Here is a 23328-nt window from a genome sequence, read left to right as displayed (position 1 = left end):
ATCTGAGAGCATCTTCTTTCTCCCTTGCTTAACAGTTTCTATATAAATCTAAGGCCTCAGACTAAGCTGTAGTTTCAAGAAGGCACTATTTGTTCAATATTTAATCAACAGGGATTTTGTTTTTGTTTGTCTGTTAAAAAAATGGTCCGAGTTCTTGACTGGCATTTTTTCTAGTTATTTGCCACAGCTTTCAATAGTGCAACTGGATAGGAGAACTTCAATTCTTCATTTTGCCTTTGGTTTTCAAGGAGCTATATTCTCTTTTTCTCAGCTTCTTCTGTGTGGTTGCTAACTGAACTAATGTTGGACCTTTGTGATTAAGACAACTAATATAATTTGTAGTATGTATACTAATGTAAAAGACAGTGTGAAGTGGAGGGGAAGTTAAAGTCCGTCTCCTGTTTACATGGATTACCATATACCTGTTTAGGCAGCTGGATGTCTTTCAGGCTGTCTTGGCACTTTCCAGGACTACTTCTTGTGGGAGGCAGTGGAGTCTCCTGCAGCACAAGAGGGAGGCTGCTTTAAGTCCTGGAGTAGTAACACAGAATCTCAGCCAAAGAATTCAATCTGACTTTGCTAGGAGGCCCTCCAGGTGGCAATGCAGACAAACTAACAAGCCAGAGCTTGAAAATTCGGAACTCAGGAGATCTAAAGTTTAGATTACTAAAGTAGACATCGTAATTGTGATTAATGTAAAATGTTCATCACTTGAATGGGACTGATAAGTTCACTTGAATAAGAATTGGACACAAAACAAAAGCGATAAATTTGGTTTGTGTAATTCCATTAACATTGTTAGTTACTAAGATAAGATGTTATTAATGTTTATAAATAGCCCCAAATGAACACATAAATTACATTCAGAGACATTAAAATTAGTCACTTTATTTTTTATTATTGGTGCTTTATTCTCCACAGTCATGTATATTGGTAGCCATTTATTTGTTGAGAAATGAATACAAAATGTTGCTGTTATGATTTCATGTAATTTGTACCAATTTTACAAAATTAAAAATATGTGTATAGTTATAACATATGGAGATGTAACTTCTAGATTATTTGAAAATTTTAACCCTCAGGAAAAAAAAGGAGCTAATATGCTTAAACAAGGTTTTCAGAAAATGAATTTCAATATGTGCTTATATATTGCAAATTACTATTTATTTGTTAAAATAGTCTAATGGGTGATATTTAACGTCCTAATTCCTAAACTTTAACTTGCAAGAAAGTCAAAACCAAAATTATACCAGTAAGAAAACAAAAACTCAACTGAAGTTACATAAAAGCTTTAAATAAGATTTTCTCTGTACTTGTTACAGAGATGTTGCAACGGCAAACAAAAACGAAAACATGCTCCCGGTGCAGGAACTGATGCCTGTAGTGACTATTACTTTTTGTGATTATGTAGAAGGGTGATTAACTTTTACAGCATTTACTATGTCCATTCTTCAGGATACCAACCTGGCAAGATTGCAACCTGGCAGTAATTTTAAAAAGGTTTAACCTTCTTAATGTGACTTGTATCCCAGCTCTAATTTGAAGCTACCCAAAAAGCTTTTTCAGGAAAAAAAATAAAAAGCAACAAAACAAACAACCAAAAAACCCCCAACTCCTGAAGTTTTATGAACTGATATCTGATTTCTTAAATAATTTTTTTCAACCTTATCCACCATCTGTTTGAACTGCAATACTAGATGCTTGCATGAAAGGAGCAAATAGCTCTCTTTAAATTGGCCACTCAGGTGGCTAGTATTGATAAAACCCCACACAACTTTTCTGATTTGGAAATCTGTGATTTTTTTTTCTAAGTTACAAGATTCGGGATTTATAGCTGAAGTGTACTACGTGCATTTTATTTTCCTGAACTGTTGTACCTGTTTATGTCAATTCACTTGTTTGGATTTCACTTTTACTTGTAGTAACATGCCACACTACTATTCTATCTATTAATCACAGCAGAAAACCTTTAAAGGAAATGTTCCTGACATACATGTTTTGTTTTCTGTCTTTTTTTTTCCTGGATTCATTAATTTGAGTCTTGCTTCAGCTAAGCATTCCACAAATAAATGTACACAATAATTTTTTATGAAAAATTACCAGGCCACACAATTATTTATAGAAACCACACAAATGCTACAAGGAGTAATTAATTTCTATGAATTTAATAAAGACAAAAATTAATTATGTGAATTACCAAAATGCCGTGTAATTTAGAAATGTTCCTTCTAGAAAATTCCAAAGCATACTCTAAGATACATACAGTCATTTGAAAAACTCTGATATGGAAAATGTATTTCTTTTTTGTAGTATGTTATTAGAGTTTAGCAAGAGCATAATGAGAAAAGATGGTTCTTACATCCATGAATTTGAAGAACTGTAATCCCATTCTTTGTGTGCTTCTTTGAGTGTCTGATACTTCTATTTGTATAGAGCTGTTGTAGATTTCATGATTTTATTACAGACTAAAGTTTAGCAATGAATTTGGGAAAATATTTTTAGTTTCTGTTCTGTTCCTTAGGTTTGTCTGAACTAAATATTTGCTCGCATGGTTTCTTGCCACTGTAGGAACTGAACTTGTTTTGGAGTTCCTCCAGTCATACATTTCTAATACCCTTATCCCATGAAACTCCTGTACATTTGTGTTTCAAATTGTGGAATTGATAATATAATGGATTTTTAGGATGTGTGTACACAGATATATATTTGTATGTGTGTGTTTATGCATGTATAGGTATGTATGTGTGTTTACATATGTATGTTTGTGTGTGTATATATATGTGTGTATGTATATGTATTTATCACATTGTCGTCACTAAAGTACCTAACAGCAATGACAATCCAAGTTCCAAACTGGGCCATCATGTCCACTTCATGTAGAGCTGACTTGCAATATTCATATTTGTCCTTTAATGCCATAGTTAGAGAAGATTGCACCTTACCTGTCAGCTTCTCATTTGCACTTCCCATTCTGTCTTTTTGGGATATTTATTTTATTTTGTTTTGTTTTGTCTTTTGTGTGTTTCCTTTTAATGCAAATGCTACTCTCCCTCTATCATGAGCTAAGCCTGTTGAAATGCCCTGAGGTTTTAGTGACAGTTTTCTGGCTAGCCTTCAATGAGATACCAATTTAAAATAATGGCATGATTTTTGTCCCTATTCAAAGAAAACCTATCAGTTATAAGGCAGTTTACCAATATGACTATATAAATCCTTAATATGATTTTCATTTGCTAAATTTCTTTTTGATCTTTTTTTCCCCATGATTTATTCCAATATGTTATCACTATCCACATGTTCATAGATTTGGTTCAATGCGTGCTGTCCAAGGAGGGAGTTGGGTGTGTGACGGGTGAAGGGCTGATACAGGATACAAACATGCATGTAGCTCCTACCATAGGTGGGATGCCAGGCCAGGCGTTATTACACAAGTACCCACAGAGTTTACTCTGGTTAAAGGGCAGAGTAACAATATAAAGGGATTGAAGAGAGAAGAACTAAAACCAACAGCAGGGATTTATTGTTTATTTGTGTGACTACTGGTGGTGCGATTCTTGGTGTAATAGCAGGATGTCAAGTATAAAAATGAAAAAGAAAAAAAGCAAAAAGAGACACGAAACTATGAAGGGAGTTACAGCCATCATTGTGTGAGGAGCATTTTCCTCAGGAGAGCAGCAGAAATGGAATTATGAGAGTTCTGATGCTGTTCTGGGGAAGAGTAAGTGTTCATTGTGCTTTATATGTTTATTTGTTATCTGTCCCAAGTGCCTGTTTTTATATCCTTTTAGCTTTTGTAAACTTAAAGGGTCACATACTGACAGGCTGATGCTGCTGACCTCTTAGCTTTTTATACTGTCTTGATACATGACTAAATAGACTTCCTTTTACCACTCTTCCTCTATGAATATCTGATTCATTCTGAATGGTGCTATTTACACCATATGTTTGACCTGATGATGACAGACTGCAGGACTTCTCTTTCCTCTGTAAAGCAACCTAACATTCTCTGAACTAGGAGCCATATTTGAGGGAGGATTGGTAGAGTGGTTTGCCTTGCTTGAGAAATAGGAATTTAGTCTACATGGAATCATACAAACATTTAAGTTGGAAAAGACTTCTGAGGTTATTAAGTCCAACCATTAACCCAGCACTGCCAAGTCCACCACTAAACCATGTCCCTAAGCACCACATCTACTTGTCTTTTAAGTACTTTCAGGGATGGCAATTCTGTAACTTTGCTGGGCAAGCCTGTTCCAATGCTTGATAATCCTTTTGGTGAAGGAATTTTTCCTAATACCCAAACTAAACCTCCTCTGGCCATTGAGGCCATTGCCTCTTGTCTGATTGCTTGTTTCTTCAGAGAAGAGACTGACCCCACCTAGCTGCAACTCTTTCAGGTTGTTGTAAAGAAGGGTAAGATCTCCCCTACTCTCCTTTTTCTCCAGGCTAAACAAGCCCAGCTCCCTCAGCCACTCTTCATAGTCTTGCGCTCCAGACCCTTCACCAGCTTCTTTGCCCTCTTTTGGACTTGCTGCAGCAACTCAATGTCTTTCCTGTAGCAAGGGGCCCAGAACTGAACACAATACTCAAGGTACAGCCTCACCATTGCCAAGTACAGGGGGACAATCAGTGTCCAAAACAAGCCAGGATACCATTGGCCTTCTTGGCCACCTGGGCATAACATTGGCTCATGTGTACCCAGCTGCTGACCAACACCCCAGGTCTTTTTCTGCTGGACAGCTTTGTAGGCACTCTGCCCCAAGCCTGTGGTGCTTCCAGGATTGTGTGACCCAAGTGCAGGACCTGGCACTTGACCTTGAACCTCATACAATCGGCCTCATCCCATCAACCCAGCCTGTCCAGATCCCTCTGCAGCTCTCTCCTGCCCTCAAAGAGATCAAACATTCTCACTTTTCTTGGTGTAGTCTGGAAAGTGATTGAGGGTGCACTCGATCCCCTCTCTCACATAACTGATAAACAAAATTGACACTGAGCCCTGGGGAACCCTACTTATGGCTGTCTACCAGCTCGATGTAACTTCATTCACCACCACTCTGTTGAGGACCAGCCATCCAGACAGATGTTTTTACCTAGCGAAGAGTATGTCTATGTAAGCCATGAGCAGCCAGTTTTTCCAGGAGAAACTCAATATTTATGTCAAGGAATGTTCACAGTCAACAAAGCTGTAAATGTCTATCTGATTTTATAGCTGGAGAACCAGGGTGGTTAGATACTGTTAAACCTGTGTGTGGTTTTACCTGATTTTCAGTAGCTATAAAAAAGTGCTGTATTAGACTTGATAGACCAGATGGGCTCAGCTAGACTCAAGAGAGACGAGGCAGTTCTTGGAGGCTTCTCAGGGAATGCCTTCACAAAAGTTGTCAAGTAGCTTGTCAGGTTTGTACAGGATAGATGTCTGGATTACAACAGGATGTCTTCATACAAGGTTAAAGGTGAGTTTGATGCAAATAGAATAGAAAATTGAGTTAATAATATGATGCAGGCACCTCAAGGATTTATAATAAAATATGATCTGTAGGAAAAGCAGAATCCATGCAGAAATAGCCAAATTAATTTGGTTAATAAATCTATTGCATAAAATCTGTTTATAACAGAAGGGTTGAAATGTGTTGAATAAAACTAGTTTTCTAAAAGTGCAACTAAATGTACCTTACATAAACATAGCAAAGTTTTTCATGGTGATAAATAATTTACAACTGCATTTCTTACTGCAAAAAATAAAACCAAAAAGAAAGCAAACTGAAATACAGAGTTGTGTCTTCTAGAAGGGTTTTTCCTCCCCTCCTCTCAGTAACAAGTTTGAGTCATATCAATCTCACACAATAGTTTCAGTGTGTTTTGACAGAATAGTGATAGACGTGTATGTCTTTACATTTATTTCCTAATTTCAGATACATATGCCATATTACAAATTTTATTTCATTTTTCATAAACCTCAGATTCTGCCCATCTCCCTAACTAAGGTTTTTCACTATCATAATGGAACTCTTATTTAATTTGGTTTTTTTTTAATTACTGTATCCTAGTACAATATTTCATAAAGAGAATATGAGTTTGTGGAGATAAAATCATTAATATAGGTCTAATTGGTTTTGCAAATTTTTTTTTTACTCTAAAATTAGTTGGCTATGTTAAAGATATATAAATAAATGTCACTTCTTTCTCTCTCACGTTTACCAATTACATTTTAGTACTGAGTATAAATTCACATAGGAATTGACAGGCTTGGAATTCATAAGACTGAGAAACCACTGGACAAAATTACAAAACTATAAAAAATAAATTTTTAGTTTTACACTCATTATGTGTTCTTGTTATGGATGTGTGTGGGAGAACAATTTTACAATAAGCCCATTCAAGGACTGTTTTGGAAACCCTGCATAGGAATACCATCACAAAGTGGCCTGTGCTATTGTTGAAGCCTTTTGGAAGATACCAGGTTCAGCTCACCCTGTGTGGATGCAGTGAACCACTTGAAGTCACCCCTCATGCTACAGTTCCCAATATTTTAGCATGGCTTATAGCCTGATGAGCAAAGTAAAGCAGGTTGATCCAGTTCCTCTTCATAGATTAGAATCGGCCTGTAAAGAAGTCCCACAGAATGCTGCTAGCTACAGCTAGAACAAACTTGTGCACTTAAATAATTGTGTGGGTTTAGTTAATGAAGAACTTATTTCTGTCTATTCAAAAAGACGTTTGGTTCTTTTTCACTTTTTTCTCTGTTCCTGGATGCATTTACATAATACTGTAGACTGTGATAAGCTTTTTTCAATCTGTGGGTAGCTCAGTCATTTCTTTTTCTCTGGTTAGTGGCAGGTAGAGGTGGGGGTTTTTAACCAGTTAGCTGCTTCTTTATTGGAAAAATCTGTTCTCTCTGATGATGCCATTATGGTATCCATAGTAAATCCTCTTCAATACAGACTAATCTTGCAGTATCTGACAGTATTTTCTTCAGCAATCATAAGACTCAATGCCATACTCCAAATTTTCTGTAATAGCCTCTCCTCAGGTTCTATTATCTGTCATCACTACAGACATGCCCATAAGTCTTCTATAAGATTACCTTGTTGCTGAGCCATTTTACTCATCTGGGCATAATGTCTTTTTTATTATGCAATATTTCTTCTCATAGCTGAAAAAATGAGTGGATTTCTCTAAGGCTTTCAGGTTTAATGCTGTATTTTTTAATGTGCATTCTCCTATGGACTTCATTAAGATTACTTTTGTGACTAAGGGTTGCAAGACTTGTTCTTACACACACACACACACACACACACACACACACATATATGAATTTGTCAGAACTGTGTCTACACTTCTGTAACCCTGTTTCCTTTCACTCTCTGGCTTTAACAATTATTATACCACACTTATTTTTCATATTTCTTTATTATTCAGTATTTAAGTATTAAGGCTTTCAACATAAAAAAACAATTTGTTTTTATAGTACTGGTGAAAGAATGATTTGGCTGATGTACACACGTAACTGCAAAAATTTCTATTCTGTGAGTGCTTGAAGGATGTAAAATCAGGAGATAATTTCAACAAAAAGGGAAAAATTCATTATGAGTTAAAGAGTAGAAAAATAACTAAAAGAGCTAGCACAGCAAAGTATTTCAAATAATTAAACAGAAACTAGAGATAAATATACTACCACCTAGATTAATTGTTAATTAGTCATCAGAAAAACCTGTTTGATCCTTCATGGAAAATGGTTACAGTCTTATTTAAACAGGTAGTGAGGGATTGATTCTTATTGTCAAAAGGGACACTTTATCTTGGGCACCACCTGACACCTCTGTCAATTAGTTTGGAGGAAAAGGGATGATTCCTCACTTTTTAGACTCTAAGTTACAAGTACTAGGATAAGAAAGGTCAGGCACTGGTTCCTTTGGAAGTACAATAAATGAGTGGCTTCAATACACTTTTTCTGAATTTACGACTTTTTTACAAGCTCAGACTTGCTGACATGGTTTGGTCTAGTAAAACCACTTTCTGCCTCTTGTTCCTTTGCTAGAAGGGTTCATACATGATCCATCTTGCTGGTGGTTTCTGTCTCTAAGAGAGCAGAAGCCTCTGGCTGAGCTATGAGATCACCACTTAGAGCTGATCGTTAGAGCTGATCTAATGCCTGTGCTTTAGAAGTATTGTATCTTCCATGCTGGGCCTGACTTCACCAGATCTGACTTGAAAAAGGGCTCAGACACTCAATAGCAAGAGTACTTTTGTGGGAGCTGTCAAGCCAAAGCTCTTGCTCTCTCTGGGGAATGTATTGTCTAGGAGAGCGGCTTGGCTTTTAGTGCATTGCTAATGCAGTTTGATCACTGATCTGGAGTAGAAAAAGGTGCCTGATGTGTAGGCAGCGGTCAAGACATAAACAGCACAAAATTTCAGGGGATTGAATATAAATGGAAGGTCTTGATGAACAATGGGGTGAAGAGGGGTTGCCCCCAGGAATTCTGGTCAGTGGCTGTTCAAGCAGCCTGGTATGGGTCTTGAAGTGAACATCATTGTGATGTCTTGTGGGGAGAATTCCTTTTTGATTGTCTGTTAGGGAGCATTACCACATTTGTAGAGCTGCTCTTATCCAAAGCACTTACCCAGCGCTTTTTGCAGACATCACTTTCATCTGCTTACTTGCCTTTTTGACAGAAAGATGTTTTTTCATTTCATAGGAAAAGAGGCTGTAGCAAAAGGGGCAGGCACTGAATGAGCACTGCAGGTAGCAAACAGGTGCAACCATGAGCATGTCTGTCTGAGGTGTCCTTAAAATAAGCAAATAAACTAGTGAACTGTAAGTTTAACTGAGAGTGCTTCTGCTGATTAATTAGGTAATTAATAACCCTTAAATCCAGGGAACTTACAGTCTTATGTATGTACTGTTTTGCTGTTTACTTACCAGCTATAGATATCTGCTGTTTAGTTTTTACTTACAACAATTTACTGTGTTGTAATTTGACAAATGAAGTCCATTTAAGAAATACTTATATAACTTCAAAAGGTAGAACTGGAGAAAATTGTTGAACAGCACCAATATAACAGCTTCAAACAGCTGTGTAACCTGTCTAGAAGAGAAGCATAGACTTTTGACCAAGTGTATCTCTGAAAAGATCATTGGACAAAAATGTGTATAGGCAAAAAATAGCAGATATTAATTACTAAATAGTTACTTAACAGTATCATAAGTCACATCCTAATGTAATGTGATTTCAGTGATATTTATGAGGTAGCTGATGTTCAATACAATTTTAGGCCAAATTAATGTATAATATGAATTTACATATGTGTTTTCTTTGACTTCAGAGAGTTACACTGAGAATAACTATGGCCCCTCAATTCAAAATCAAACCCATATTATGATAGTCAGCCTGCTGTCTGATGGAAGAAACAAATCTTTCTAGAAAATGTATAGGACATAAATGTTTTTTTTATATTCACTTGAATTTCTATGTACATATATACATACAAGTGCACACTTATAATATATGAGTGTTATATTTTCAATAGTGAAATAGTCCCTGCTTTCCTAGTTAAGATATTTATCCTGATCACTAAATTTCTGCTCAAGATGGGTAGATGGGGAGTATTAGTGCATGCTTTCACCTTTTTAATAGTTTGAAATTCAGAAAAAAATTCCTTTTTGAACATTTTTAGTGTCTAGGCAATCACTGCCTGTGCTGCCAAGGCTTATAGAAAGCAGCTGGATGCCTGCCTCTGTCCTCCCCCTTTCTTGGAACTGCTGCCAGAACAGGTAGTCAGAAACGGAAAGCAGAGAAATATTTGAGCATCTGTGCTCTCTCTCTCTCAGGAAAACAGCTGTGGCTTCCATAGGAAGCACTCATTTTTTCCCATCAGCGAAGACTCTGAATACCCTCGGGTACAGTTTTGGCACGGCAAGCCAAGTAGGATGCAGTTTATGGCTTAAAACTTATGAGAGAAATCATTCAGGCAATCCCATACTTGGCAGAACATTGAGAGAAATTCCCCAGGCTGCAAGCCACATGTGGGTCTCTGACCTTTTATTAGCACACCATGGGAGAGGTTAACAATTGTTGAGACTTCAGTTCTCCCTTTGACATACAAATTCAACAATACAACAATACCAAGTAGCCTTTCCAAGGCAAGCATGTTTAGGGTACAACGTGCTTTTTAACCCAGGGTTCAACATAGGGAAAAAAGCCCAAAAAACAAAACGAAAATCCCAACCCAAAAGCATAGAATAAGAAAAAGATAAATTGCTATGATACTGAAACCTGGATTGGTACTTTTTCCAGCATTCCACCATTGTAATAATATAGTCATTTGTGAGGGTTTTTTTTTAAACCAGTATAATCATGAGATGGAAACAAATTCTCACACGATTTTTAGCTCTTCATGTGGTCAGTTCCATGAGTTATGGAACTAAGATTGCTCAACAGTTGGAGTGAAATAAGAAATGCATACAATTATCTGATTTTTAAGTTGTCTTTTCTGTTTATCCAAGTACATAAATTTTGAGATAAAAAAAAAAGCAGCATAGATTCAGAATTGTTGATATGAGGCTTGTCAGAGAAAAAACCCAGAGGGCTAAATCTATGTCTTTTTGAAATGTCTATGTCTTTGTCTTCTCAGCATAACTGTAGTGAATGAAACTATCTTGGATTTTAGTAAAACAAGGATTGGAAAGTAACTCTTATTGGGGGAAATAGAGTAATTGCCTCTTTTGCAGCTAAGAAACTATAAATACTAAATTTCTTGGTCTATGCTACCTAACCTATGGCAAAGAATGCAGATTGAACAGCCCGGCATCCCAGGCTTTTACTGTAATTACTCAATTACTCTTTAGTCTTAAAGACAAATGATTTTGACTGTGCAGTTCCATGTCTTTAGTGTAGAGTATGCCGAGTGTAAAAGAGGAGTGAACTAGCTCATGCTTCTGCCATCAGGCTTTGCGGCTATTGTCTGAAGACCCAGTGTTGGCTGATCTCAAATATTATAATTCTATGACTACTCTAACAGGAAGTAAGTTCAACCCTATCCACTGCCAGAAACTGAAAAGAAAAATAAAATTGAAGAACCACCATATTCTGCTATTCATATTTCTGCTAAGGTGACAGCTGCATCTGTGGCTGAAATCGATGAAGTCTTACATGAGGTTGGTTATTGCAAGAAAATAGTTTCTAAGCTATGGTTGCTCCATGTGCTAAGCACTCACAACCTTTTTAACCACTGTTGGCAGAGTAGACCTTAGCAAAAATTCGCTGGAGATGAATAGTGCTTTTGAATTCATTGTAGAAAAAAAAAATCAAGGTGGTGGAGAGCCTGCACTAAGGAAGGATCAAATACAGCTACACCATAGACACATGCTTGTCTAACCATTCACTCTGCAGCTTCCTTAAATTAGAATGCTATACCATCCCTATGGCCATCCATTATATAATGAAAGTTTTAGTTAGAAAAGGTTTTGTTGTTTCCATTACCCTGAGTGCTAACTTACTGTCTTTTCTTTTTGTATTAGTCTTTTACATGTCAGAAGATTGACCTTGTTCCCCGCCTGAGGGTTTTTTTATTTGTTTGTTTGTTTGTTTTCTCAAGAATACACAACAGAATTCCTTCAAGCTTTCCTACAGGTCAGCTTTTCTAAACTGTTTATAATTCTTGTAGTCTACTTCATGGCTGTATCCAATTTATCTATATTTTCCTTAAAAACTTCACCAGCTTTCAGTAGGCTGGATCAATACCTGTGGGCTACATGAAATGCTTCTGTTAGTATCTTCCGCATTGACACTGACATATTTTTGTATCAGCACTGTTTAGTTGAGACATATTTTGCTTGCAAACTTCTCTAACCCTACAATTTTTTAATGTATTCCTCCTTAATAATTCTTCCTCTTGACATCGGTTTCTCTTAGTTCTACTATCCTCCATTTCTATTAAATTACAGATTTTCTTCAGCAGCTCCAGATTTTTTAAAATCTATTTTGAAATCATCCGTTTTTCAGTAAAAGAGAGATGTTTCCCTTTTTTTTAATTTTAGTTATGTTATGACATTCATTCTTGATTTTCCCCTCTAAATTCTGATTTATCTCTCATTTTGAGGTCTAGTCATTGATTCTTCCTTTCTGGATCTTTCTTATTCCATTCAGTTCTGTACCTTCTGTAAAAATGGTTCATTTAGACCAAAGTCCCCTAATTTTCCTAGTAAAAAGTCACATAGATCACTTCTATTAATTTTTTTGTTCTCTAACCTAATTAAATAGTAAAACTACATTGGCTTTACATAATGAGTTGGAATATGAATGCTTTAGTCCATTTGAATACATCTGTGTTAAAAGTCAATAACATCTTCTTTTGTATAATCAAAAGATGAGTTTTGCGTATGAATGCGAGTTTCCCCAGACAAGAGCAGAAGCAACAAGTCAGCACACAGGAAGAGTATCTTGAGAGCAGAAAAGAGAGACACCAACAACCAGGAGATTTACTTTTCCATATAAAGAGATGGACAGAGGACTTGACTGACCTCAGCATATTTTTCTTCTCCTTGAACTTAAAAGCAATTTCAGTTTACTACCTTTGGCCTCAAAGGAGGGTTGGCCAACAGGATGGGTGTGTTCTGTCTGTCTTTGACTTGGACGTGTATCTTCTATGGCAAGATTTTTCCTTTATGGTATAAATTAATATTAACCCATTTCCTTCATTCGAAAGTTGGAGGTTTTTTGTTTGGTTGGTTTGGTTTGATTATTTTTATGCTGACAACAGCCTTCCATGTCCTCCATTTTTCAATTAAAGATTAAGTTGTTCTTACAGTGGATTGGGTTTAAGAGCAGTCTTCATCATGGGTGACTTTTAGCCTTGATCTTCCACTGTCTCTCTTGAATTCTTTTCTGGAAATCCCTTCTGCTTGTCACTCAATTGTTTTATGCCTCTCTGCATATTCTTAATCCTTTCTTTCATGTGTTCTGTTAGTCATAGTAGCCAGTTTTTCACCATTACTTTTCTTCAATATCTGCAGCCAAGTTTTTCCCATCAGTGATCTAATGTCTGTGGGTTATAATTAAAGGCTTTTTTAATTTTTTTTTTTCCAAGGTATAATGGAAAATGTTCCATTTTGGAGCTCATAGCTAGTCAGCTTTCATGCAAGAGGATATTTAATATACCAGTAAGTGGAGATAACTTTTAAGCCACCTTTGTCAGAGCTCTCCAGGCTGCCAGAACACTCTTGGTTCTGTTCACCACCAAACTAAGGTGCTTATGCGCTACAGCCACACTCTGAAATGAAGGCATCCATATATAAACAAAAAATATTTTACATCTGCTAATGATGGAGAGATTGGACGCTGACTTCTCTAACATTTTTCCTTCAATTTCAGTATAGTGGTGTATTAAACTTACATAAAAATGAAAGATTTGAAGAGATTGAATTATCTCTGTAGATGCTTTTTTGGGGGAATGTTATACAGCCAGGTACTATCTAGTCCAAATTCTGAAATGTTATGTCTAGAAATTTTTCTTCCGTGTTCAAAATATTTTTTTTTCTGTAGCTGTAATTTGCTGTATTATGAAGCAAAGATGAAGGCATAAAGGAGAGCTTCGTCCCGCATGGGATTTTTTAAATAAATTTGTCCTATCTTTTAAAGTAAAACTTTCTTCAACAGAGGATTCAGCAGTATGGTACCCAGACATTTATTAAAGCCTCGACCATATAAAGGCATACCCTTACTCTTACACGTATGTCCAGCCTTTCACACCTAGAATGTTGAATTTGAAAGCATTGAATTCTTTAAGACAATAATAGAAATTTGATAAAATAAAAGATCTGTTCAGAAAGCCATCAGTTAAAGTAAAATGAGCTTCCTTTTATTTTTTTTTTTTAATTAAAGGAGATAATTTGCTCCTTACCTATAATTTACCTATGATTTAAATAGTGTCTTGTTAAGTGAAATACTTATTTGCAGATGTCTGGTTTACCCTCCAACTTGTGTTTGAGCTAGAAATGGTGCAGTGGGATATATGTAATTGTGCTACAGCTGCTGACAGGCATAAATGAGATGTTTCGTCTCAATGGGTACATTTCCTGTTTAAATGTTTAAGAAAATAAACTCAACAGCTTTAGCCAAACTGAGACAGGACTATCTTAAATATTTCATTTCTTCGTTGAACAGCTATTAATAACTCTTTCAATCTCATTTGGCCTAAGCCTGCAACAGATTAAACTGGTATGTTTGCAGATTGAGTAAATTTTGTCATCTTGTTTTGTCATCAGTTTTGTTAACTTTTCTGAAAGCTTCATTTTTAATTGTTAATTTATAATATAAGAATTGAGAAAATTTCCATGGCTGTTGTTTCTCAAATTTGGAGGGACATGAAGATTGAAAAACTGCAACATTTAAAATAAAAAAGTGACATTCAGGATTAAGGTCTTCTAAAACTATAGCTCTTTGAACTTGTTTTTCAGAACTGTATTGTCAAAAATGAGACTAAGGCAATATGAAAGAAACTCTAAAATACTGTTGTGCTCTAGGATGTGTAACAAAGTGTAAGTTTTGTTTACATGTTTTATGAATTTTTTAAGCTCAATTGATGACAATTCATGAACACTTTTTTCATGTTTTTTTCAGAAATTATTTGGAAAATAATGAATCAGACTTGGTTCAGAAGTTATTTTTAAATGTTCATTGAACAGATAAGAGGAATTTTTCTGTTTAACATGGTTTTACTTTGAGTACAACTTGAAATAGATAAACTTTTTAGAATTACCTAGAAATTTATAGATGGAATTAGGTTACACTGTGGAAAGTATTCTCAGATGTTTCAATAAAATATTTTAAGGCAAATATCATACTGAAGAGATGCAGGGAGGTTATATATATGTTAATTAGTGTGATGTTGATACTGTTTCCATCTTGCATTAGCTCATCATGAGGTGAAGAATTAATAATTATTAACATGTTTTGGAATTCCTATTCACATGACTGACAGCAAAGCTTCCCACTTCAGTGACTTTTTTAGTCTTTTGGAGAATGAGGTAAAACCTTCCTAATCCTAGTGCTTAGGTTGAGGATTACTCTGTGACTCAAGAGAAAAGGTATTTCATAGGTAACAGCTCAATAGGATACTTTTATCTACGTAAGTGATTTTAGAGGCTGCCTTCTCAGAAGTGAAGGTCATGATGCCAGATAACATGGCGGATGCACATAAGCCGTATTAGGTCTAAATATAACTGCAATAGCACTGCCTATGTAAAAATCCCCATGTATTTAGCTGAGGAATGTGACTTACTAGCTTGTGTGCCATGCCAGGAAAGACAGAGTCAGCTTGGTGCTGTGCTGAGATTTAGCAGCTTATGTGCTTGCTCGCTCAGACATCTCTTCAGTGGACTTGATTTCATAGTGGGGATGTGTCCAGCTGTGAAAGCAACAGAGAAATAGATATCCGTCCTCCAGGTCTTTCTTTGTCTTTCCTGCATAGGTAATATTGGCCTTTTAAGGTATGGGGACTGGTGGCTTTTTTAGCCTGTATTTTCCTGCATTATCTAGCTTTAGAGTCTCAGACCATATTTTAATAAAAGAAGGAATGTTTAAAACAGTTAAGAGAATAAAAGGGAGATGGATGTCTCTCTTCCCTATTATCTTCCCATTATTTGTTAGTAATAAAGTATAAAACCATGAGGTATATCATAGAAACAAGAAACTATTCTGTGAGTGAACTATTAATATACTTTGTGGGTGTTGAAGATACTTGGCTTAATCCTGTTTGTGCCAACAGGTTCTTAATCACAGAATCATAGAATAGTTAGGGTTGGAAGGGACCTTTAAAGAGCTTTTGGTTCCACCTTCTCTGCAATGAGCAGGAACATCAAATACGCACCTTGTGTGTTTGATGGGCAGGGGAACGCTGAATCTGTGAGATATGCCGCATCAATAGTCTGAATGTATGTCATGAACCCTAATGGAGAATTTCTAGACATTCCACTACTTTTACGGAGATCTTAGATCAAAGCCATGAAGTCACTTTTATGGAAAAAAAAAAGAAAAAGAAAAAACATCTTCCCACTTTCTTCTAAACCTATTTCCAACTATATGGAAGTCATCACACAGAGAAGGAACTGTCCTGTTTCTTGGTTTTCCTTTCCAGATACTATTATTGCAACGTTTTTACTAGGACAATCTTACTTATCTGTGCACTGTACAAGATTAGTGGTTTTTTTTTGGTTCTGCTGTTAATGTCATGGCATTTCTCTACTAGACTTGGACTGCTCATCTCCAAACATTGCATTGAGAGTGAAGATCCATGCACTTGTTACCCAAATTCTGACTTGCAGAAATAGTGAACCTCTTGCCTCACTTGTCAGAGATATATTTCCTATCTCTTCTGTGTATTTCAGTACCTCTAACAGTCCTCTGTAGAGAAATGGGAAAAAAAATGATGGTATTAGTGCAAAATGCATCATTTAGGTACTTGTAAAATCTCAAATAGTTGTTTTCAACCATTTTGTTATCAATATTATTACTTTTTAACCATTGTATCAGTTGATGATCTCCATCTTTGCTAGGAAAGGGAAGTGACACTACCCAGAAACAGCCTTCTCGGGCAAAGTCTAAAAATTACTCTATCATTACTATTGATAGTATGAAATGATGTCTAGTGCCTATGAAGAAGCATTGTACAGATCGATATATAAAGAAAATAAAAAGAGCCTTAATGATGCCTGATTTGAAGTATCCATTAAACATTTCTCACATCACATTGACAATTCTCAACATCACTTTGAGAGGACTGTTTATCGTATTTTCCAGTACCAGGTCCACTTTATGATGTGAACAGCCAACTTAATGTACATGAATGTGCTGAACTTCCTGAGCCCTCTCCAGACGTAGGAATACATCGAGGTGTTTAGAGAATTCAATGTCATAAATATGCCCATTCAAATGGTGTTGTACCCCAGAAAGTACAAATTTGGTGAACAGTTGCAGGCTGTCTTTGCAGCAGAATTTGAATTGAATATATCTGGCCAGAATCTGAGAAGTGTCAGGGAATCGTTAAATTATTTAGGTTGGAAAGGATTTGAGGTGGTGTTGTTCAAGACTCTTCTTCCTCCTTAAAGCAGCACTATCTTTGGCCATTTGTCTACATTTTTAGACCAATGTCTAAAGCCTTCTAATTCTATCCAGATGAAATCTGCAAGAAGAAAGACACTATGTCTGGGCATCTAAGATATATGAAGATATTATAAAAGAGACAATGGCAGAAAATAATATTAGCATTCATCAGCAAAACTAATCATGCAGAAGTGGGTGTCTGAATGTAGTTAATGATTTCAAAGTACTTTACGGCCTAATAAACTTTGATTGCTCCAGTGGGAATTTCCTGTTAAGAGCAGACTCAGTCCTGCAGTCTATCCATTAGTTTAGCTATCTTTGTTCTTGTGAATAATGTTATTTGCATTTCTGTAGGCTTATTCAGAGAGAGAATATGGCCTGCATAGAAATAGACTTTATGAAAGGAAGTAATGTAAATATTTGTAAGAGGATGGTACTCTTCCAGAAATCTAAATAACAGTCTATAATTAATCTGTAGTTACTTAAACAGATAAATGAAACAAATGTTTATATTAAGGTGACAAAAATTTGCATTTAACTTAGCTGAATGTGTGGTTGTAAGAAATTCTGTTTAGGCCTCTTCCATATATGGCTACTGTCACAGTACCTTTTAATCTGAAGACAGAAGTGAAGCTATTGTTCTTATTGTTTATGGGAGAACTTTTCTCAGTGTAAAAAAAGAAAAAGACATCCTACTTGATTCTCTCCTTTTATTTCAAAACTGGCTGAATTAGATCACTGATATGTGAATATTTGTGTCGAAAGACAAATATTAATGGGTTTGGACTATTTAATAACAAATGGGAATTTCTGTGACAATAATTTAGAAAGTGAAAAAAACCCTCAAACAACTAAGTGAAAAAACAACGTGTAAGCATGTGAGAGTGTTAAGCTGAAAATACAAAATACCTGCCCATAGGATTCAGGAAATATGTTTTCCCGAGGGCATTAGAAAAGTACTGGTCAACCACAGTTCAGCTTGTCTGGTGGAATGCTCTTTGCTGCTTCCTGCTGCCCACACTCTTGTCTGCTCAGAGTTCTGGCACATGTCGTCTCAGCTTTCCATTGCTGACATCACCTGATTGCAGGATTCATTCAAGTGGGTCAAGCCTTGTAACTCCAAAATATGGAGCAACAATCAAAAGAAACTGAACTCCAACCTACACAGCAAGTTTCTGGTTGGTAGCCCCATACAGCTGGCTCTGTTCAGGGTAGGCCAGTGTTACAGCAGTAGAGCCAGCCAGAATTGCTGTCATGCAAGGGAAGATGTGGCCTCTTAATTTTTTATCCTGATGCTTCACTTTTTCTTAAACCCCTGCCCCCCCCCCGCCCCCCCCAACCCTGAAGCATTATTGTTTCCTGAATACATTTTTTCCATCGAGTACTGGCAGTCCTGACATTGATAGGCAGTGAATCAATACTTTTATAGAATCGTGAAGCCAAACTAGTTCTGCAGATCCACACTGTGCAGTACGTGGTTTTCAATTCTGGATATAATAACTGCAATTTGAAATACTCTCCCACAAGGACTGATTGCATGCTTTAAGAAATTCAAAATAAAGAATTTAATTAGGAAAGAAGAAACTGCATCATTTCATTTCAAAAAGAAAAATTCACCCGAGATTTTTTTTTTCATTTTTGGGATGTAATAGCAATAACTGTCTTTAGCTAAGGACATTTCCTGGGGCTTAATGGCCCATGGCTTTGCTTCTTCAGGTGATCATCATCATCTCCCAACAGTCATTAATTCTATACAAATGCCCTGCACCTCTGTCATTAAATGTGCTTAAATGTGCGTTTTCTGAAAATGAAATACTTCTATATTTAATGCATCTTCCAGGACTAGGAGTGATCTTTCTGAGGTGAGGAATGAAAGAAATTTAGTAATGTGTCAAAGAAGTACTAATCATGACAAGTGGCTAAGTTCTGTTTCTGGAGATAGCACAACAAAGAATTTTTCCTCAGTAAGAGCATGTTATGTGTAAGTCATAATTTTATGTGTGTCACGATTCACACTCATCCCAACTGCATAACAGCCAAACCAGAAATACAGGTAGTTATTTGCAGTTAGATTTCTTCTGCAGAGTGTCTGACTATAAAAATAAAGCATCTCACAAAACATGAGGAGCGTGTGCCTGCAGCACTGCTTAGACGAAAACTTTCCATTCCGTAGCTGTAAAAATAGAGCTATGCACTTTTACAAGGTGTTTGTGATAATACAAGAAGAAAAAAAGAAGTTAAGTCTTTCCTACCTAAGGTTTGAAACCTTACAAATAAATTTTTTGGTGAGCATTTTATGAGTCTAATACAAATAGGTTCTCAAGTACAGTACCAACTGTGTCATCAGATATTTAAACACAGTAGGCTGCCTACCCTTGCTCAAGTAGAATTAAAGCCTTCAATGAAGTAATTGATAGGAATTTTTCTTGATAGCGATTGAATGAGAATTGGAATTTTATTTTATTTGATTTTAATTCTACTTACTGATACAGTGTGTTATTTTCATCTTGTGCTACTAAGCATGCATAGCTTACGTCTTTTGTATGGATTGCATGAACCCTGTACCTGCCCCAAACAGATTGTGACGGGGATCAGAACTGAATCCATCACATTGCCTTCCCTGAGTGAAAAATTAATACCTTTAAGTATTATGGTGATTTATTATTTATGTTGAACATTGTGATCTCATGTACCTCAGTAAATGACTGTGTAGATGAAGACAGAAATGGAATTTTGGGCCATGCATTGTTAAATGTTGAATGTTAGATGATGTTTATATTAAAATTAGAGCTCTCCTAGTCAATACCTTTTTGATTGCACATTAATCTGAAAAACAAATTATTATAACCTGAGTCCAAAATTTTTTTCAAAATTTTCTGTTCCTTCAAACAAATAAAAAATCAAATGAACAAAAATATCTTTCAGTGTAAATTGAATGTTTTGTTTAACTCACAGTATAAAATTTCACTTACTTCAGTAACCAACAACTGCCTTAATTTTGCAGTTTCCTAAGTTAGAGAAATGTGAAAGACAAAGGTTTCTTTCAGAAAATTTTGAATCCAAAATGTCACATGCAAACATCTCCTTCTTGTTTTATGGACAGCGCTATTACCTATTTAGACTTAATTCTGGAATTATTCCAACTCATCCTAAAGCAGTTTCTATCTAATGAAAAAAACCTAATAAAAAAAAAATAAAATTGCACAGCTCTAAGGACAAGATAAAGAGTAGTGCACTTTTAAGTTATTTCCAATCTACTTTATATCTCATCATATGAGGAATAAGTATTGATCTGTTGTACTGCAGCTAGAACACTTCTTTTACCATAGGTTCTGTTTAAGGCTACTTTGGATATTTGTACCCTACCATGCAACTTACGGTGTCAGCATTCTTCAGACCATTTGTCAAAATTCAACAGGAAAGTACACAATAAAGAGTCAGAGAAAAAAGAGGGATTTTCTCCTGTGATTTTTTTTTTTCTGTGAAATATTTTTGTTTTCCTAAAGTGAATTCACTGGTATGCCTAGAATTCTTGTATAATTTTTCTACTTACGAGTTCTCTGTTTTTACCCATTCATTATATTTACAGATAAGTAGAATTTAAAAAAAAAAAAAATTTATATAATGTTTCTCATTTTTAATTCTGTGTTGTAGGTCTTGTTTTCCCTCTGTGCTGCATTCTGGGGAATCCAGATTATGAAGCGGATCTCTTCAGTCAAAGATAAACATCACTGAAAGAATGTAATGTTTTTGATCCATGGCTTCCTCAGTAACAAGGTGTTACTATCGCTTTACGGATCTATCAGTTTAGTTATGGAAACAGTACTTTAGAATAATCTTCTAAGTTTCTTGGAAGTAATCAGCCATGAATCTTACTGAATCGCAATCAGTTCACTTATGGTAGGAGAGGTTTGTGATTTTGAATGTATGTTTAAAAGATTCTTTAGAGGATGTATTCAGTTTCATTTGATTTTAAAAAAATATTTAATTTCTCCCCAATTTAAATAAAATTTTTAGTCACGACATATATTTTTATATTCATAGCATTGCAAATTCTTAGAAACCATGTAAAACTAATTTCATTTTTGCAGTGATTTTGTTAGTAATCATATGTGAAAAGTATTTTTCACAAGAGGTATTATTAAAATCATACTTATTGTAACCTGGTATAAAGTGACTCACTGTCTTCCTATTGAGGCTAAACATAAACATATGTGAATGTCATTTCTCCTGTAATGATTGAATAACACCAGAATCTCCATGTCATGCCCGATTTGGTGTTCATAACATACAGCTTCATGAGAATGAGTAGTCGAGGCAGGAAAATGATTAAAAACAGCATGGTAAAATAACTCGAACTAGTATGAGCTGAAACATCTTAAATAAAATTGGCTGATCTATCTATTGTATGATGCAGACATGCAGTTTAGGCTGAATTATTTATGGAGTACACCTGTTTGCCAACTTTAGATACTGATCAGGCCAGAATTTACACGTGGGTATCCCAGTGACTTATGTTACTCATGTGACAAAATATTTGCAGGGCTGGGCCCTTAACTTCTGGTTATTTCCTGCCTGGGTGATGTCAGGGGAGTTGCATATCTTGTCTTTCAGAAGCTGTTGGAAAGATGGTTTGTACTAAGATAGGAAAATTAAATACAAATGGTAAAGGGAGTCTCCAAACAGCAGGACTGGCAAAAATACTGGACCTAGTTTGTTTTTCTTTCCTCACACTCATCCAATTTTATTTTTTTTTGGCTCTAAGCCTTTTAGAAGTGCTTAAAGTCAAGTAGCTAAAAAGTGGAGGCTGTCTTGCATACTTTAAACTAGTAATAATACCTGGATTTAAAAATTAGTTTGTGTTGGGTATTTTTTCCCATTTAATTTTCCTTTAAAATGTTAGTGACAGTCTAACAGACATCTCTGATTTAGACAGATAGCCTAATTAACCCCTATTTTCAATCTCTAGCTGTAACAGATGCCACTGTCTACATAATTGAATGTTTCCAATAAATTTTCAGAAACACAGTAATGTTATATAAATAAAATTGCTACAGTGCGTGCTAATAGTGTCATCTTAATTTTATCCTAGAATCATCAAAAGGCTTGGGTTGGAAGGGACCTTAAAGATAGGTTATTTAATAGAATATCTAGTAAAATGACACAGTCTGATTCCAGAAGTACAACACAATCTACAAACTTCTTAAGTGACCCCATAAATTAGCATACCTATATTTTCCAAATTTTTAATGGTGACATCAGCCTCACAGGAAAATATTAAAGTCAGTTTACTCTAATGACTAAGTAACATGGTGGATAGTCCTGTTGGAAGTCAGTTTCCTTATGAAAACAAATTGTTCAAAGAGACAGGAACAGAACAAAAATTTAGTATTTTCTGCATTTAAAAACTGGCTATCTTGAAGGCACGACAATGAAGAATTTAGTCAAATTAAATTAATTTCAAAGCTATCATAATAAATGTGTATCTATATGAAGTAATGAAAGGAATGTGATTTCAAAGGCAAATATAAAATGTGTCTGATGAAGGCAACCTAGTCATTAGACAAAAAGCCAAACAAATTTTCACTTTTCCAATGGTTTTTAAATACCAATTTCCTATTTCCAAGGACTTGCCATTGCGTATAGCTTGTTTGAAGGAGAGGCGCAATGGTCTTTCATTGCATACTTACCAGTAGGGTCTGAGAATGCCTCCTCTGGCTGAAGGTTTGAACAGACTCATTGTGGGTGTCAGAGACTTGTGTGCTTTACAATAACACCCCCTGGATATGTATAAGCAATCCTTTGGATACAGACTGGAAGCTCTGATTTTAGGCACCTAACACCTCTACTGTGTCTTGTTCATACTGTCTTATTCTCTGCAGAGAATGAAATAATCATCCAAAAGGTGCCTGGGTTTAAGTAATCAAGAGACTCTGAAGACTAATTGGCCACTGAATTGAATTATGTGCAGTTAATATATATCATAGAGTTAATCAAATGAATTTAATGCAAACTGCAAATAGTGCTCATTGCTAGCACATATTGGTGACATTTTGGTAAGCCACCCTACTTCCCTCACCTATTTCATATTCCATTACTTATTTCTTTACAGTTTGACCATGTTGTGTGGTTTGAAAAATTGTTTGGGATCAAGAGAAATCAGGTGACTTATGTAAGGAAATTAGTGAACAAATTTTGTGTGAGTAACTGTCTTTCTTTTAGAAAACCA

The 23328-nt window shown here is 35.7% G+C and overlaps 1 protein-coding gene across 1 annotated transcript in view; it reads left to right on the top strand.

The window, feature by feature from the left end:
- The window catches only part of AGMO (alkylglycerol monooxygenase), a 183304-nt gene extending 161138 nt beyond the window's left edge, over positions 1 to 22166 (top strand). The window contains exon 13 of the mRNA XM_071559974.1: positions 20754 to 22166. Coding sequence (XP_071416075.1) covers positions 20754 to 20834 — 81 coding nt within the window. The 3' untranslated portion in view covers positions 20835 to 22166. The remainder of the gene's footprint in view (positions 1 to 20753) is intronic.
- The last annotated feature ends 1162 nt before the right edge of the window (positions 22167 to 23328 follow it).

The sequence above is a fragment of the Pithys albifrons genome, chromosome 7, assembly GCF_047495875.1.
Source record: "Pithys albifrons albifrons isolate INPA30051 chromosome 7, PitAlb_v1, whole genome shotgun sequence".
In the NCBI taxonomy this organism is placed as follows: domain Eukaryota; kingdom Metazoa; phylum Chordata; class Aves; order Passeriformes; family Thamnophilidae; genus Pithys; species Pithys albifrons.
The sequence above is the reverse complement of the archived record's forward strand: the minus strand, read 5'-3'. Positions and strand labels throughout refer to the sequence as shown.